Raw genomic sequence first — 17,435 nt, forward strand, 5'->3', positions numbered from 1 at the left:
ATGCAGTACACAGTTGTCCAGGCTATTGTAGATAGCCACCAAAGCAGGGCAGAACAGATGATATTTCAACATCCCCAGTCACAGGAAAAACATGACAATATACTGTAACTGCCATCTGTCATGTGCAAAACTCCATTCTGTCAACAATTACTAATGGCTAATGAGCATGAATGCATTAATCTATAGGTAGCAGAGGCATTGATTTACAGAACACAGTCAGTGGGTGAAAAACATGAAGAATAGAGAATGCAGGACACATAGCTCAACACAGCTCAACTAGCAACCTGCGATGAGTACACGTTTATATAAGACACATAGCACCTTACATTCAAGCACTCACCCACAACAACACACACATAGGGATAGGAACCCATTACAAAACCACTGTTAAAACTAATCAGGAGGACCATTGTCAGCAATCACTGTGGATACTAATCACTTGCTAATATACAGTCAGCATACCTATATCTATGTCACTGGAAGTAATGATTGATGAGCTCAGTCCTAGAGTCAGCTGCACCATCCTCATCGGCCTCCTCATTACTATCCATGTCTGCATCATCAGCCACTGGTCCAGCTGCCTCCTCCTCCTCATCTGCTAGCAATGTTTTCTGATGTCTCAGGGCAAGATTGTGCAGCATGCAGCAGGCAACTGTGATCTGGGCACCTCTGGAGACGTCCTGGCACTCAACCAAGCTTTCAGTAGGCCAAATGTCCTTTCAATTACATGCCTCGTCCTGCCGCGGGCCTCCTTCTGTGGCAGGGTACCTCACTGGTGTGCGGACACACATACAAATGCATACATACAAATGAGCCAAGCCCTCGGTGTGTGTAGTTGCGCCATCATGTGTGGGACATTGCTGTTCCTCAAAATGTAGGAATCATGCACAGATCCTGGAAACTTGCCTGTTACCTGTGTGATGTACAGGTCCGCCAGACACACCACCTTGACATTGATCAAGTGGTAGTTTTTTCTGTTCCTGTACACCTGTTCATTAGCACCTGGAAGGACCAAGGCTATATGGGTGCCATCTATGGCCCCTATCACATGAGGGATGTGTCCCACATCATAGAAGTCTGCCTTCACATAGGCCAAATCACTACATTGGGGAAAACTGATGTGACTGTCCAGGTGTTTCAAAAAAGCACACAGTACATCTGTCAACACAAGACTGAACATGGGCTGTGACATCCCTGCTGTCAAACCCAAGCCCACTGTATTCTGAAAGGACCCAGTGGCAAAAAAGTGTAGCACTGACAGGACTTGTACCATGGGAGGGGTCGCATGGGGTTACGTATGGCATACAAGATATCAAGCTCCAACTGACCACATAGACCCATGATGGTCTGATGATTCAGACGATTGGTCTGGATGATATGCCTGTCCTCCAGGAATGCAGGGTCAACTAGTGGTCGGTATACAGGTGCATGTCTCAATCTCCTCATGGCAGGGTTTCTAGGAATAAGAGGAGAAAATGTACTGAGTGATGAGTACTTCACACATGTAAGCAGCACATGTCATCATCTCACACACCGAACATGGTAGGCATGCGTCACACTGCTGACACATACCATTATAGGCAAGCTGTAGCATCAGAGTGACATATATGACACATGTATTGGCTAAACTATGATAGCACAACACAGGCCTACTCCGCACTTTGCATTGATATGTGTATTACACACTTATTTAGGGGTTGCAAGGCATGATATGTGCACAAATTGTATCCGTGTGGCCTGTTGAACATACAGTTGGAAGTGACCTAAGTCCGCTGGAATATGTCGTCATGGCAGTAGATGGTCACAACCGGCGTAAAACATCTCATTGGATAACATTGCTTCCTATAGGGGATTGGAGCCAATGGAGATCACTACCGGTGGTGATGGTCCTGTACGCGGCGACCGTGACTGCCATTTTCTGCAGCCTTGCTCACTTGACTCCTGACATTCTTGCAAGCAAGATCTCCACGAGCTGAGCTGCTGTGTCCTGTCTCTGGGAGCCATAATGCCACATCCTGTAGGTGATAGGACCCCAGCCTTCACCCCAGAAGAGCTGGTGAAGCTTGTGGACGGGGTCCTACCCCTGTATGCACAGCTGTATGGGTCACCAGAGGAACAGATGAGCCCAATGCCATTGTCATGTGTGATAGGGGTGTGTGTGTGATGGTGTAAGGGGTAAGTATGCTGGGGAGGGAGTGCATGCATACAGGAGCATGGAGAAGAGGTGTGTGAGCCGATGGGGTGGGTATTGCCCGTGTCTGCTCACTGTGGAGGTTGGGCATCTCCTTTGCTGCAGGTACCTCTGCCCCTGCTGCCCATAGTGAGGACGCTATTGACCTCCTGATGTCCATCTCTGTGGGTCAGTCCACCATCTTGAATGCCATCCGGGAACAGGCAGCTCAAGTCCAACAGGTTGGCCTCCAGAGATCCTTTCAGGCTCTGGCCTCCTCACTAACGGCAGCCAGTTTTCCTTCCTCTACTGTTTGCCCTCCACCTACCACTTCCCAATCCCAAACCCCTCTCCCCAAACCCATCCAAAGCACACATACACACAGGCACGCATCCACCTCAACAGACAAGGTTACCACGGACAAGCATTATCACCACAACACCCACCACTTGCATACACACAAACAACACCCACCTGCAGACGCAACAACATCCACTACCTACAATGACTCCTCAACACCCCCACCCTCACAGACACTACACCTGACACACCTGCAGCCACCACACCATCATTCACAGATCCAGCCACAACACCAATCCTACCCACAGTCACCACAATATCAGACCCTCAGACATCCACCCCACATCCGCACCCACCACAACCACCGACACCCTCACATGCAGCACATGTACCATACCTGCAGACACCACCCCAACAGACAGTCAACTATCCAGCATGGCATCTCCCTGAACCTCCTCCCTGCCTCCTCCCAAGACATCTAAAAACCCGTACTCATCCGCCCAACAGACACCCAGCACCCACAAGCATTCCACGCATGGAGTTGCACCCTAAACATCCAAACCAACACATCTTACTACCACTCTCTCTCCCTCCACTCTGAAACCCTTTTGCCAAGACTGTTCATGTGTTAAAAAAACATTTCCTCTCTGTGTTTTCCTTGCTCCCTAATCCTCTCCCACCCCGTGATACCCCTAAATGTTCTTCCTCCCTCCCCAAATCCAGCCCTTCAACCTCCAAGTCTTCCCCGGCCCCCCCACTAGTGCCCGTGACCCTCTCCCTGCCAAGAAGTTCACCCCTCCTAAGCCCTGCCTCAAGGACCCCCCTCCCAAACCTAAGCCCAATCCCTGAGATACCTACCTGCCCCTTTGATGCCTCTACCATGTGGAGGTCATTTTGCAGTCAGGAGTCAAGTTGGTGCAGTATTAGGTGCCATTTGTGCCTTTGGCACTTCAGACTGGCCATTGGCCATTTATTTGTACATCGTTTTATATGATATTTTATTATTTATTAATACATCTGGACAAACATGTTGTTGTAGTTGATGTTTACATACTTGTCCTGCCTTTCATTCTACATGGCAGTTTGGTGTTAGAGGACTTTGGCTTGTGCGTGTGTGACGTGTGTGTTGATTGTGCCAGCTGTTGTGCCTGTGCTACATGTGTGGGTGTGGCCCTGCCATTTGTCCAGCTGTCATTGCTTTGTAATGTGTGTTAGATATGAGTGTGGTGTTACATGCATGTAGCTGAATTGTGTATTGTTTGTGTAGAGATGTGTAATGGCGGTGTTGTGTACCCTTTTGTGGTTGTTGTGTGTGCATCTGTGTGCGTGGTGATCCTATATCATATGCGTTGTGTGTGGTTGTAGAATGTTTTGACATCTGCTTCATTGAATGCCAGTGTGAATGTGTTTCTTGGTTGTGTGGTGTTGTTATGTGTTGTTGGCAGTATGTGTAATCATGTGGAGGTGTGCAGTGACATTGTTTGGCATAGCGTGTGTGTAGTTGTGTTGTCATTGTGTGTATTGGTGCTGTTGTGTGAGACAGTGGCAGTGCTGTGTGTGCGGATTGGTGTGTGTATGGCACGTGTGTTTTGGCCGTGGTGTGTGTAGTACAGGTGTGCATGTGTAGTATGGATTTGCGTGTGTGTAGTATGGGTATGCGGGTGTGGGTGTGTGTATATGTGCGTATGGGTGTGTGGTCACATGTGTGTGTCACCGTCGCCTGGTGCCTTGTTTGAAGTGGAAGAAACTTCTAGAGGTTTTGCTTTGAGGTGCACATGTTTCCTGTCTTCCCTTGCTCCAGACTAACTACAAAGGAGAGGGGGGAGGGGAAGCCCTTTCTGTGGAGGCAGGACAATGACTATTTAAGTGTACGTAGGGCTGTGCCCAGCTTCGCCCTCCTATCCTGCAAGTGATGGCCCATTCAGGCACACTTAAGCTCTCTAATGTGTGTGGCAGTCTAGGAGGAATATGCAAAGTCCATCTGCCAACTACAACCAGACATGTGACCCAGACACTGGCTGCAGGCATCAAATGGCCTAGGCTGGAAAGTGCAGAATTTCTAAAAGTGGCATTTTCAAAACAGTAATGTAAAATCCAACTTTACCATAAGAGATTTTTTATTACAATTCCAAAGACACCATACATGCCAACAAAAATGGGTTCAGAAAACAGGAGAGTGAAGGCAAAAACTTTGGGATGACTCTGCAGAAAGAGCCAACTCCAACAGCTTGCAATATAATAAGTTTGGAATAAACACTGTTCCACCTTGCCAAGGCCATCCCTAATAGCTTTGCTAATGCTTTTTGAATTCAAAAACTAATTTTGTATTGTTGCTGAAAAATGCAGCAAGAAGGCACCTCAGTGGAGTTGTTGTAATCATGCTTCCGGACAGAAATATTGACTGTATTTACCAAAACATTGATATTAATTTCTGATGAGAAATGAACAACCATCCAACAGTCCCATGATTTAACCTCCTTGGCTTCACTTTGAATCAATATTCACTATCTTTCCAATTATTTAACCTTGTCCTCCGCAACATTTCTAAATTTAGCTCAATCCTACATTTGTCCCCCTACACGGAATACTCATCTCCTTAATGCACCCCATGGTTTTCATTTGACACCCTAGTGCACAACTCTGCCATCTGTGAATCATGAACCACTCAACCAGTGCACAGATACTCTATCTGCGACGCTGCCCATCTAGGGCTACTGTCACTCCAATACCGCACACATTTCTCACACTAGCTTGTGATGGACTATGTTATAGAGTTCCATCGTTCACATGCTCCTGGGTGTTCTCCTGAATCACATCTTTGCCCTTTAGCTTGCAACAGTTGATTTACTAACACCTCTAGTCTGCTGGGTCAGCCTCCATGCAGTCTTTTTCTCTCTCTTTTTTTTTTTAATCGTCAAATGCATCCTTGCTTCAGAAATTCACATGATGATGGATTTTGTGCTAAAATAAAGGTCTAAATGACAGATTTGCATATCATGCAATTATGCATAATTGCATGAGAGTTTCCCAAAGGTTTACATAACTACACAAAGACAAATTACGTGGTGTTTGCACACCCCTACATCCACATCAGATCATGTTATGAAAAACCTACATTGGGATATTTGTCACAAACCTCTCCAATCTAATGACTATAAGTTAAAACTCAGGCCCTCATTTCGAGCCTCGCGGTTCCGGTCAGACCACCACCAAAGCTTTGCAGACAGTGATTTTCGCGACGAGTACCGGTGCACCCGACTTCACAAATACTTAAGAGAGGCATTGTTTTCACTTTGTTCAATCACTGTATATAAGAGATATGCACACACTATAAGAATGTGAGATGTTCGTCTGTCTTAGTATTTGCACAAATAATTTTAATACCACTATTTTGTTTTATGTTTTTGATAGCCCACTCATCCAAATGCATGGAGTCAGAGTGTTTTACTTTGCATGTACACATTATACATTGACAATAAATCACATGTATGTAAATCAATGCGCAAGATGTGTTAGATAGGACAGTGAGGATTACAAGGTGTGAGAGTCACATCCTTTATAGCTCGCTGTGCTATATGAGGATTATAATTAATGAACTTCAAGTTACTAAAGTATCTCTGTGTTAAAAGCAGTAACATATTGATCTACATAAAATAACAATCTGTCATCTGCATGTTACATGTTGTGCTTAGCAGGGGAAACATTAACCCTCTATGCTACTTTGTTTCAATACCGGTACTAGAAAAAACACAGACCTCTCCAACAAATGTGCTAACCTCCGGAGTAATCTTACCATTATCATTATTTCCTGAGATTTACTGGGCACACAAAGATCTCTGCAGCATGTGCTTTAGCCCCATAAGACATTTTTAAAAGCAGACTTTGCAAACAATTAAGCAGAACAGATTCACTGCCACGTTTCTCCTTGTTGCCAATTTCCTTGTGGCAGTGTTTTAAAAAAAGAAAATTGTATGTTGAGGTCAAGATTGTATGTTACGGTTGTGTCACTTTTTTAGGCATAACACAATACAAATTCTAATTTGTTAAATCTTGTGATGTGCTTAACTATACTGATGTTAGACCTGCTAAACATATATGTAAAGTCTTAAGACCTGATGTCACTTCTTTTGATGTCCGTTCCTGTGAGGTCATGGGTTGTGATGCCACTTCCTCTGATGCCATGTGTGATGTCACACACCATGGTGTCACTTGCATACTACTTAACTTTGTTAGTCCCCCCACTTCTTTTTTTATGACTTGTGCCCTGGACATCGGGAACCTAATGCAATTCTAAGGCACCAATATATTTTTTCACACTTTTGATAAAAGAATATGATGTAAAGTGAAGTCTTGGGCTTGTACATTCCACTCAAATAACTGTTTCTGCACCATTTGATGCAAGATTATATCTCTACCACTAAATGAAGATATTGCTTATTTGAAAAGCTAAATGTACTTTGTGGCTTGGAATGGGGTAAAAAACTACAATGTTTTCAGTGGAAAAGTTGATATATGTACTACGAGTGGCAGTTGCACAGAGAGCCTGCATGCTCCCTGAGAACATTACAGCCCATTCATTAGAAGACCTCTAGAACAAATTCTACCTACAGTGGTTGTTTTATGTTCACTGAGTCTAATTGTTTCATCTTATAGTTTTGACTCATTTAGCCAATATGAGTACCAGACCAGTAAGTTTCATGGTGACCTTGGTTTTTTTGGGTATGGGGCAAATACCAAGTAGGCAAGCCTCAATATGCTCCAGTTTTTTTAGCTGTCACTAATGAAATAACTATCAAATCAATACATCCTCCTAGAAAATGGTCTCAAGAATCAGTTAGTTAGGATATTTTTACATGCCTCCACTGTCATTAGGGACATGGCTCAAGTGTTTTGACTGAGATCACAGAGAAAAAGTACTTAGTCAGAACATGGTATTTGTTGCTTTAGACCATCTTCTCATGGGGACATATAGACTATTTCGCCAGAGAAGTGTGCCATCATTCACAAACTGCAGGTTTTCAAAGGCCTGATACCAGAGCTTGATGCATTTTGCAAGAAAAGAAGAGAAGAATACGCCCAGGATATGGTCAGTCTACTTTAAAGCTTCAAATAACCCAAAGGGCCCCGTTAATCCATTGCCTAGACTTAGGAATTCTGACACAAATTGAAGTAGTACTCATACACAGGTAGACTTTTTCAACTAATTTTTCCACATATAACAAAGATTCTAGCTAAAAGGTATCATGATGAAAGTCTTGTGTTTTGCTAGAGTATTAAAGGTTGAGCCATGTGCACTCTTAGCACTATAGCATCCATTACTCATTTACAAACGCAAACACATCCAGCAACTGCACCAGAATTATTTAATTTACCCACAGTTTTTCAATACTTATCTTTTTTTGAAAATATGTTTTCCACATAAACCACTTATATTTTACAAATAAAAAAAGAAAAAAGAAATAAGGAAGAACGAGAGAGTACTACTAGAATAAAATATAGGTTAATGTTCATAAGAAAAACATAAGAGAAAATCTTCCCCTTTTTCATTTCTTGTTCTCCCTCCCTGTCCATTAATTGATTGTCTTGGGGCAGCAATGTTAGCTATTGTTTTCTATAATAGACATATTGAATCGGTACAGCTCTATAAATTGATGCCACCATTCATGCAATGGCGGCAGGTTCCTTTCTAACCATAAACTGGCAATTTGTAATCTAGCAATTACTACAGCAGCAAGGACAATGCCAGTGCGCTGTGTGAGAACTGATGAAGAGGTACCCAATACTCTCAGTTTTGTGGAGGAAGAGAGATGGATGGCAATCACCTTGCTAATCTCATTGAATACTTTTATTTAGTAAGTCTTAGTTTTAGCGCAATAGATTATTATATTAGCTGTGTCGACTGCCAAACTACAGAAGAAAAATGTGCAGGATTTTTCTGGCAATCCCACCTGTGCACCTTTTTATTAGTATTTTATGTATCTTAAAGAAGTTTGTAGTGGTGGATTTTTAGCTTGTTTAGCCGGGGATCGTTAGTTTTTCTGACTGTTTGCAATGTTTCACGATACCTCATCTTTAGTTCCTGGCTCTTCAAGTCCAATTGTCACCTATATGTTGCAAGTTGTTGTGCCATCTCTCCTCTAATAGTCAATACACTCTATTAATCACTTGTCATCTGCAGTAGCTAGCAAACCTATAACTATGATCTGAGTCATGTGCAAATCATTTTTGGATGCATCTAAAATAGTCAATCATCTTTGGGTACCTAAAGAAACCTGAACTCTGAACTGTTCATAAGGAAGCTAGAGTAATGTAAAATGGATGACAGATCCATCATAAGGCTGTCCCAAACATTGTGAGTGTGAGACCATGTTAGCACACATGAACCATGCTAAAAACTGGGTAGAGATGGATTATGCCAGAGACAATGTGTAACAGGCATATTTTGGAATTTAGAATTTGAGTGCAATGACTGACAGGGTTTCTGCATAAACTGAGTGATAATTTTTGTGTTTTTTAAAATATGATGGATCACGAAAGCTACAGGCAAATGTTAAATTGGCATGTAAGCCCCAGAAAAAGCATGGAGCTTTTGAATGTCAGTTGCTTATAAGAATCTTCTGACAAATGATGTCCATTAGTAGCATTTAAGGCCGGGGAGTAACCAATATCCCTTAAAAAGAGGAAGCTTTAGTTGTGTGATTGTCCTACAGTGCTTATTATGTTACTAGATAAATGCAAGACCATGATGATTTAACATTATGAAAAAAAGGGAAACAACACAAAATTACAGAAATCTACGTAATATTGTTATTTTAATGACAATTCATCTGCCCTGAATCCCTAACTGTCCAGTTTCTGCAAGCTTGAGGTCATAGACCTGCACAATGCTTCTCAATTAAGCTAGAATATTTCATCCAAATATGTGGAGAGTTTAACCATTAGTATGTGACCAATGATTTGGACTAAGAATCTGAGATATCTAGTTTTTATTTAAATAATACTTGTGCCTAGAAAATACCCAGGGCCTCCTTTTTAATAAGTGAGAGGACTGATGGGAACTAAATATGGCAATAACATCCACTCAATTTGCAAGCTTGCCGTTTATACCATTTAAAATTAATGGAGGAATTTTCTGTGATTGGCATAAATATTTCAGCTATGTTTCTAGTTATAGTGCCAAAAAAGTTGTGATGACAGATACCTTTCAGTATTGGGAAGCTACAATACACTGTGACCATGCAGGCAATTTTGACTGTAAAGTCCTTGTACAGATTATAAAGAGTCCAAAGCCACAATGACTTAAGAGCTACCATCAGAATGGCCAGGAGACCCTGTCGAAAACCTTTTTGGCATCAAGCAGGATCATCCCAGCGGAATTACCCTGGATGGATTGAATATCAAATATTGATGTGCCCAGATTAGAATAATGTGTGGTATCCCTTTGGATACAAAGACAAAGTTTACCCAATATACAAACCATGGGGACAGCGTGTTAGCTAGGATCTTGATATAAATGTTGGTGTCTGAAATGACCAACGAGATGGGCCGATACGAGTCACAATTTAAAGGATTTCAATATTTTTCAGTATTACTCTTCTATAGGTTTCCTTATAAGAGAAAAGAACTTGGAAAAGGCCAGATGGGGAGCCCGGCCCTTTACGGTGGAAGCGGCCAAGCTTTGGAATGGCTGCCCCTCTCGCTCCGTCAAATGTCGATTCACCTGGCCTTTGGGAAGAGCCCTAAAACCTGGCTTTTGGCAAATTAGTCTTTGTTAGGGTAGTTTGTGCTGTTTTCCTTTGTCTCTGGTTTGTCTAGCGCTTTGATGCTTCGGCCAGAACGCGCTCCATAAATAAACCAATACAATACAATACAATACAACTAAATGATTATTATTGTCCAATGTGTTAAAGAAAGACAGTAAGAGAGGAACAATACTTAAAAAGAAGATATTATGAAATTCCACCGGGTTGGAATCTGGACTTTTCCCAATGGAAGCCTCCTTATTGCTTTCATTAACTCTTGGTTTATAATGAGGGTTTTCAATAACAAGTACTGTAATTATGTTCTCTTATGTATCTTCACTTCTTTAATGTAAGAGATATTTGGATATCAATTGGGTTGTTGGTCTTCCTAATATAGTTTCATATAGTACTCCTTGAACATGGAGATGATGAATTATTTATTCCTTATTATAATACCCTACGTGTCTCGAATTTGATGTGGTATGATGATATGATTGTTTGTTGACTGCTCTTTTAATTGTAAAGCCAGAATATCTCCCATTTTCTCAATATTCTCAAAATGTTTCAGACAGTTTTGGCAAGCCCTGTCCCCTAATTATTCTGAGCAGCATTTTGGTAGGGATAACTGATTCTTCATAACCTCTTGGATTGATACATCAATATGGGCAGGTATTTTGCACATAAGCTCACTTTCTATCATTATTATAGATGCTCATAGGCAATCATAAATGGGGCTATCCTTCTTATCCCTATAGATTATAAATGACATCCCTCCTATTGCAGCCTATAAGCAATCCCATAAAGTAATAGGAGAAGCTGAATATCCATTAATTGAAATCCCAAATCACTTTTTCGATATAAGCTAGGTAAGAGAGATCTGTTAATATATTTTTATTAGAGGTCCAACATCAATGAGTTCAAGGGTGACTAAATACGTCTTCCTGATATATTTAACATCAATGAGTTGTGACCAGATTCCACCTACTGGTGTAGATGAATGTATGTGTATGAAGAGAAACTTTGTGACACCAGAAACACATTTATCCTCGAGTACTACTTATGTCAGGCTGAGTAAAAAGCAAATCTGGGGTATGTGGGGCAGCAATTTTGCCAGACAACTATCATTCTTAATGAAGATATAGGGCCCTCATTACGACCCTGGCGGTTGGTGGTAAAATGGCTGGAAGTAACCCCAACAGGCTTGCGGTACTTTCTGCCATATTATGACATTGGCGGTTTGGCTGAAGCCAAACTGCCAATATACCACACCGACAGTCACAGTGGTAACAGCCGCCTGGCTGGAGATATCAATCTCCAGCCTGGCGGCCGTCACTGTACCGCCTGCTGGAGTATGACCCCGCCTATAGCCATGGTTTTTATGGCTTCCTTACCGTCATGAAAACCAAGGCAGTAGGCACTATCAGGGACGGGGAATCCCTTCCCTGTCACTGATAGGGGTCTCCCCCCCTCTCCAGATACCCCCACTGCCTCTCCAAAGATAACCCCCTTACCCCACATCCACGCCCCCTTCACACACACACACATACACACACCCATTCCCACAAACATCCAGGCATGCATACATCCACTCACAAACACCTGCACACACTTTTAAAAATACACGCAGTCACAACACACAACATACACGCACTTACACCTCCATACATGCACACTTGTATCCAACACACACCCGCATCCATGCACACACAAACAAACACACACCCCCACACACACACACCACACCCTCCACTTCCTCCCCTGTCGGAGACCCGACTTACCTGTGTTCAGGGGTCCTCCGGCAGGAGACGGGATGGGCTGCTGCTGCCAGCAGCAGCAGCGTCCGCCAGCAGAACACTGCCAGGCCATATAATGGGTCATAATACAGGTGGCAGCGGACTGCTGGCGTAGCGCTGCTGCTGGCAGCAGCGCCACCTTACCGCCATCCTCTGGCATGGCCACAGCTGGATTTCCCCCATCCTCCTGGCGGAAATCCGGCTGTGGTCACAATACAGGGGACAGCTGGTAGCGGCGGCGACGGTCTTTTGGCGGTTGGCGCTGCCCCGGTAGGTGGTTTTTACCGCCAATGACTTAATGAGGGCCTTAATGTTAAGAAGGGTGACCCAGGACTATTGCATGCAATAGGCAGAAACTAGACTGATAGAGTCCTAGTTAGGTTCAACAGTGAGATTAATGTTACAGTGTGATCATGCCTTTTCATGATGTATCATTGACAATCTTTTAGCACTTAAGAAAAAAAAACTTGTCAGCTTTAATTGTAAATGTGATTACTTACTACTATCATATTTTAAACATTTCAATATTACAATCTTTTTATTATAATTTGTGATCTCTATTATATACAGTGAAAGTCTTGGAGCAGCCTTTAAGACCCTTTGTAGATATGCTGCTCAGTGTTACAATCAAAGGAATAACACAAAAGAAAATCTGAATGGGTAATTGGCTCCAAAATAAAATTATATTGTTATCAATATGCTGGCACTTTGTTTCAAAATAAGGGTGCAACTTACCTTTTCAACTTTTAGTTCTCTGAGGGTCCAGTCCAGCTGAACATCTTCAGAAAGTTTAGTAATCACAATATCACCAAAGACTGTCACTGGTTTATTGTCTTCAGGCCAGTACTGATGGCATCGTATCTACAGTTTCAAGTAGAGATGTTTTGTTAACAATAAATGGAGAGCTATGACATATGTTGACACATTTGCAATTTGTTGTAATTACTTACTCTTCCCTTTTCAAAACACTGTGACAGCATAACTATAGTTTTTGCTTTTGTCTCCCAAACCATTCTCCAGAAATCCCCCACTGTCCCAGGCAAAGGTCCTTGGGTAGCAATGAACTCATTTGGACAAATGTATCCCTAAAAAGGAATATGATAAAAATGTCAGTAGGACATATTGAGAAATTACAGGGTGTGCAACATGCTTCCCATTCAAAATGACAAAATGTTAGATGGCTCATTTTGATGCTGAGGATTTAATTACAATACAAAATAGGTGTTCAATCACAATAAGGAATCATGCAAAGTTGAGTAGGTGTTTGATCTCAAAATGTGTCATCCACGTCCTCTTAATGTCCATTCATTAGTGTTCCATTTGGGTGTCAGTCCCACAGAAGCTGTCTGTGGAAGCTCCAGGAAAATCCTTTCCTCAAGGGTCCCCAGCAAGCCCACCCCTCTACTGAGTGAGTGAGAGGCCAGTACACTGTGTACCACTCCATAAGGGGCCCATTTATCCTTGGCTTCTACAGATGTTGTTGCTTTTTCTGGCTCTTCTGTCAGGGAATAAGCAGTGAACCCCTCATCTCTGGGACTGCATTGTATGGTTGTTGCTTAATTTTTTTCCATTGGATCACATTATGTAAAGACTGTTTCACTATTTGTATTGAGCACTCCTCCACAATATTGTTTTAGAGAAAAGAATGGCTTGACTGCATGCAATCCCAAGAAATTCCACAGAAATCTGTACATGGCCTCAAGTTCCAGAATCCTTTGAGTCAGAGCCATTTTGGGTACATCCCAGTTTAAAAGAAGACTACATCGAAAGGATGTACTCTTTACTTCTCAAGCAGGGTGCAGAGAGTAGTGTCAGGCATTGTGAAGCACCCGCTATTCCCTGAAACATTCCATGTTCTTACACGGAGCGCTAAACCTGTTGCAGTGTTGAAACATGAAGTAAAAGAGTATGATTGAACTTATAGTTTTACAACTGAGAGAACAAAGATTCTCAAGAAAAAAGAACCATGAACTCTACAGGCATGTGAAGTGAGTTTTTAAAGGAGCGCTTAATACTAAGAATGTGATTGAGGCATTTGTTGCTAATCACAAGATAATACTTGCTTGTTTACACTTACAATAAAGTGTGGTCATGAGAAAGAAAGAGCACATCAAGTAGCAGGAAGAGTGGAAAGATAAAGATTGAGAAAACTAGGTACTGTTCTTGACAATAATGGTAAAGCATGTTAAAGCCTGGATAATAATAATATTCCTTGTCTTTTCAGATCTCCTTCCCTTCTAAATCCAACCCTAAAGCCCTTTCCCCTTACCTGGCCAAACGAATACTCTGTAGTCATTAAGATCAGAGTTGGTGGTGCCTGAAAGTAGGACATTCTGAGCATCAAGCCATTTTCAAGGACATCAAGCCTCACATCTTCTTTGTGCAAGGGTTTTTAAGTGGATGTGGATAATTCCAGAAATTGGTCATCAGTGCCAAATCTACCTTGTCCCAACTCTCCTGCACAGCATTCTGGGACTTTTAAATAACTCAACTTTAAGTGGTTGAGGATTTAAATTCTCTGAGAATTTTAAGGCAACCCTTCTGTCTAATGATTAACTGATTTCTTCCCCAAAATATCTAAGGGGCCTCCTAGATAGAGTGAAGACAGAGGTCTGGATAGCTGCCTATTGTGTCTCTGGGAAGGGCATCCCCAAGCTTGTCAGACAGTGAGAACGCAACTATGCAGAGTCTGCCCTTAGAATCTTCATCTTCCAGGAACAGGTCGAATCTTCTCTGGATGGGCATATTGTGTAGGTTGTGTGGGGAAGGGTTTGATCTACCTGCTGTCAGTGAGTGTTATTAACATGGTCCAGCAGGGTAGCTCAAAATCTGAATCTAATTAAGGTCTGACTCAGGGAAATATAATCAAAACCCAACATACATGAAGAAGTACAAATATGCCCAAATCAATATATTATTTGCACTGGACATTTGTGTACTTATGCAAGCAGAGGTTAAACCACTCTTCAGACAATACAAAGTTGTTATTTTGGTGCAGGTTTTGCCTACAGTGTGATTACAGAGAACCACTACAGACTTACAGTATAAAGCTACAGACTAACACTAAGGCCAAAATGATATGGAAATATTTATTTGGCATGCACATACCCTTATTATTGAAGGTCCCCTATATAACATGCTAAATGAGTGCAAATAAAAAGCTGAGTTAGCTGCAGAGGACCAAATAGTCCCCTGCAGCCTGGATTTCAACAGGGTAAAGCAGTAGGTGAATCACCGGCATGGTACCCTTGACATGAGTGTGACTACAAGGACATGTCTCCTGCACTTTCCTTTACAGTGCGGCAAGTAGGCCTGCATGTGTGTGTTTTTTATTGTTATGTTTGGCGACTTACAATGCATTTGACTGATATGCAGAGGACATCCAGTGACTTATAACCAACTTTATAAGGGGTAAGACCTGTCCTGATGAAAGTCTAGGATCCTTACAGACAGCTTACATTAGGGCTGAAACATATCAACAAGAAAAGAGGGGGGCATAGGTAGTATTAGGTACCATAAAGCATCCAAATAATAATAGTTTTTAGCTATACTGAGAACACTGATAAATAAGAGGTGTTCCTAAGGTATTTATAGATAAATAGACTCTGTCAGGTAATATTCTTAAGTGCTTCCTGGAATATGGTTGAGCCCATCCAGGTTTTTAGGGACCAGGATAAGACTCAATGATGAAGCATGTCCTAATAGAGTGGGTGAGGGTCTTAAGAATAAATCAAAGAGGATTCATGATAGAACTGTTCAACAACTATGATCAGTCTGGGCATAGATAGGGCTATAGGATATCCATGTTAGTAGTATTTACCCTGGAAAAGGTTATCCTAATCCCTCCCCCGGCGGAAAGTCTTCCCTCCCCCTCGACACAGGTGTGCCAAACTAGAGGGATCTTGTGTGAGGCTTGAGTTAGACAGTAGTCTCACTCATGCAGCCCAGGCATGTGTGTGCACATCATCTCGTGCAACCAGCCTAGAGCCTCTTACCCCAGCTGTGCATGGGGGTTATCATACTAGTTTTTAGTGTGGCAAAACCTTAAAGTGGCATGAAATTGGATGTCTTACCTGTCTTGAGCACAACCTTCCTAGGCACGGCCTCAGCACGTTGTCTAGGTCTTCTGGAGGTTGAAAAAATGACAAAGTCTGACATTTTCTGAACCCTAGGTAAAGTTCCCTTCCTGGTCCCTGCCACCCCTAGATCCTCAGAGCAGATGTCTAGGCACCGGGTCTCTCTTCAGACAGGGTCCCAGGGTGCTTCTGCTTTTTCTGTCTCTGAGGGAGGAAAATATGAGGCAAACCACTTCATCCTTTGTGAACAGTTCCATTCCCTGGGGGCCAGAAAGCATTAGGAATCCTTGAGTCTTTTTGTGACTCCTTCTCACAACAGGAATAAGGAGTATTCTCCCAGCAGGGCCTTCTTCCTCAGATGGACTGTTCAGATGTCCAGGAATGCTCTGAGAAGGGGTAGGTGGGGGTGCCAGATTTACTATGCGCAATAGCCTGTGAATGAAGAAATGCTACCACCCAGTCTATTTTCTTGTAGTCTTCCACCTCTTTTTCAGCATTTCCTCTTTGCCCTCCTGTAAAATTACCCAACAGACACTTTTTTTAAGGTTGCAAAACTCAGCTTTCAATAGGCAAGTCTCTCTTCAGCTTCTAAGACACTACCATATTCAGATGAGCTCTCTTTCCACCTGACTGGGGGAAAACTGATTCTACCTCATACTATATCTGGACCCTGATTATGTAGGGGAAACCCCGCTTGGATTTTTCAAGTGAACATAAGTACTGCTAACGCTGCCCTTTGTTCCTGTCTGCTCCCAGGTAGCTAATCGCTGCTAAGTGGGCAGCAGGTAACACCCATTGATCCTTCCAGTGCTTTAACGCAGGCTATTGTCCTCCTAGCTAGAGCTGTATGCTATCCCAGCTCTGGAGATGTGATGATTGCAGAACTGGTTTAAGCCAGTACGGCTCAGGCAGCATACAGTTACGAAGTTACTTTTCAACTCAAGTTGTCAAAAATCTGATTTCACCATTAACTCAGATGTTAAAAACTAAGGAGGAAAAAAATGTGCAGCCCTGCCATAGTACAGGGGTGCTCCTTTTAAGCACACATGTTTAGTATATCTGTGGGTGGTATAAATGCACATTGCCCTCACATATGACATTTAACTTTTTTATGCCATAGATGCACTTTAGGCATAAATTACAATATACTTATAGTGAAGTTAAATAGAACAAGCAGGGAGTTCCAGTACACCACATGCTTAAGAGGCTAAACACAGGCACTTTACTACTGTTTGACAGTGGAAATGGGCAAAGAGCCCTAAAGCTAGCAAAATTATGGTCCAGCCACAGGCTACAAATCTGGGATGACCATGCAGAAAAGGTGGATTTGGTACACATTCCTTGCAACCTGCTC

The 17,435-nt window shown here is 42.4% G+C and overlaps 1 protein-coding gene across 1 annotated transcript in view; it reads right to left on the bottom strand.

The window, feature by feature from the left end:
- Positions 1-17,435, bottom strand: part of PTPRQ (protein tyrosine phosphatase receptor type Q) — a 1,423,303-nt gene that overhangs the window by 99,012 nt on the left and 1,306,856 nt on the right. Inside the window, exons 58-59 of the mRNA XM_069227528.1 lie at positions 12,956-13,090; positions 12,741-12,866 (exon numbers count right to left, since the gene is read on the bottom strand). Coding sequence (XP_069083629.1) covers positions 12,741-12,866; positions 12,956-13,090 — 261 coding nt within the window. The remainder of the gene's footprint in view (positions 1-12,740; positions 12,867-12,955; positions 13,091-17,435) is intronic.

This window comes from Pleurodeles waltl, chromosome 4_1 (genome assembly GCF_031143425.1).
Source record: "Pleurodeles waltl isolate 20211129_DDA chromosome 4_1, aPleWal1.hap1.20221129, whole genome shotgun sequence".
Lineage (NCBI taxonomy): Eukaryota > Metazoa > Chordata > Amphibia > Caudata > Salamandridae > Pleurodeles > Pleurodeles waltl.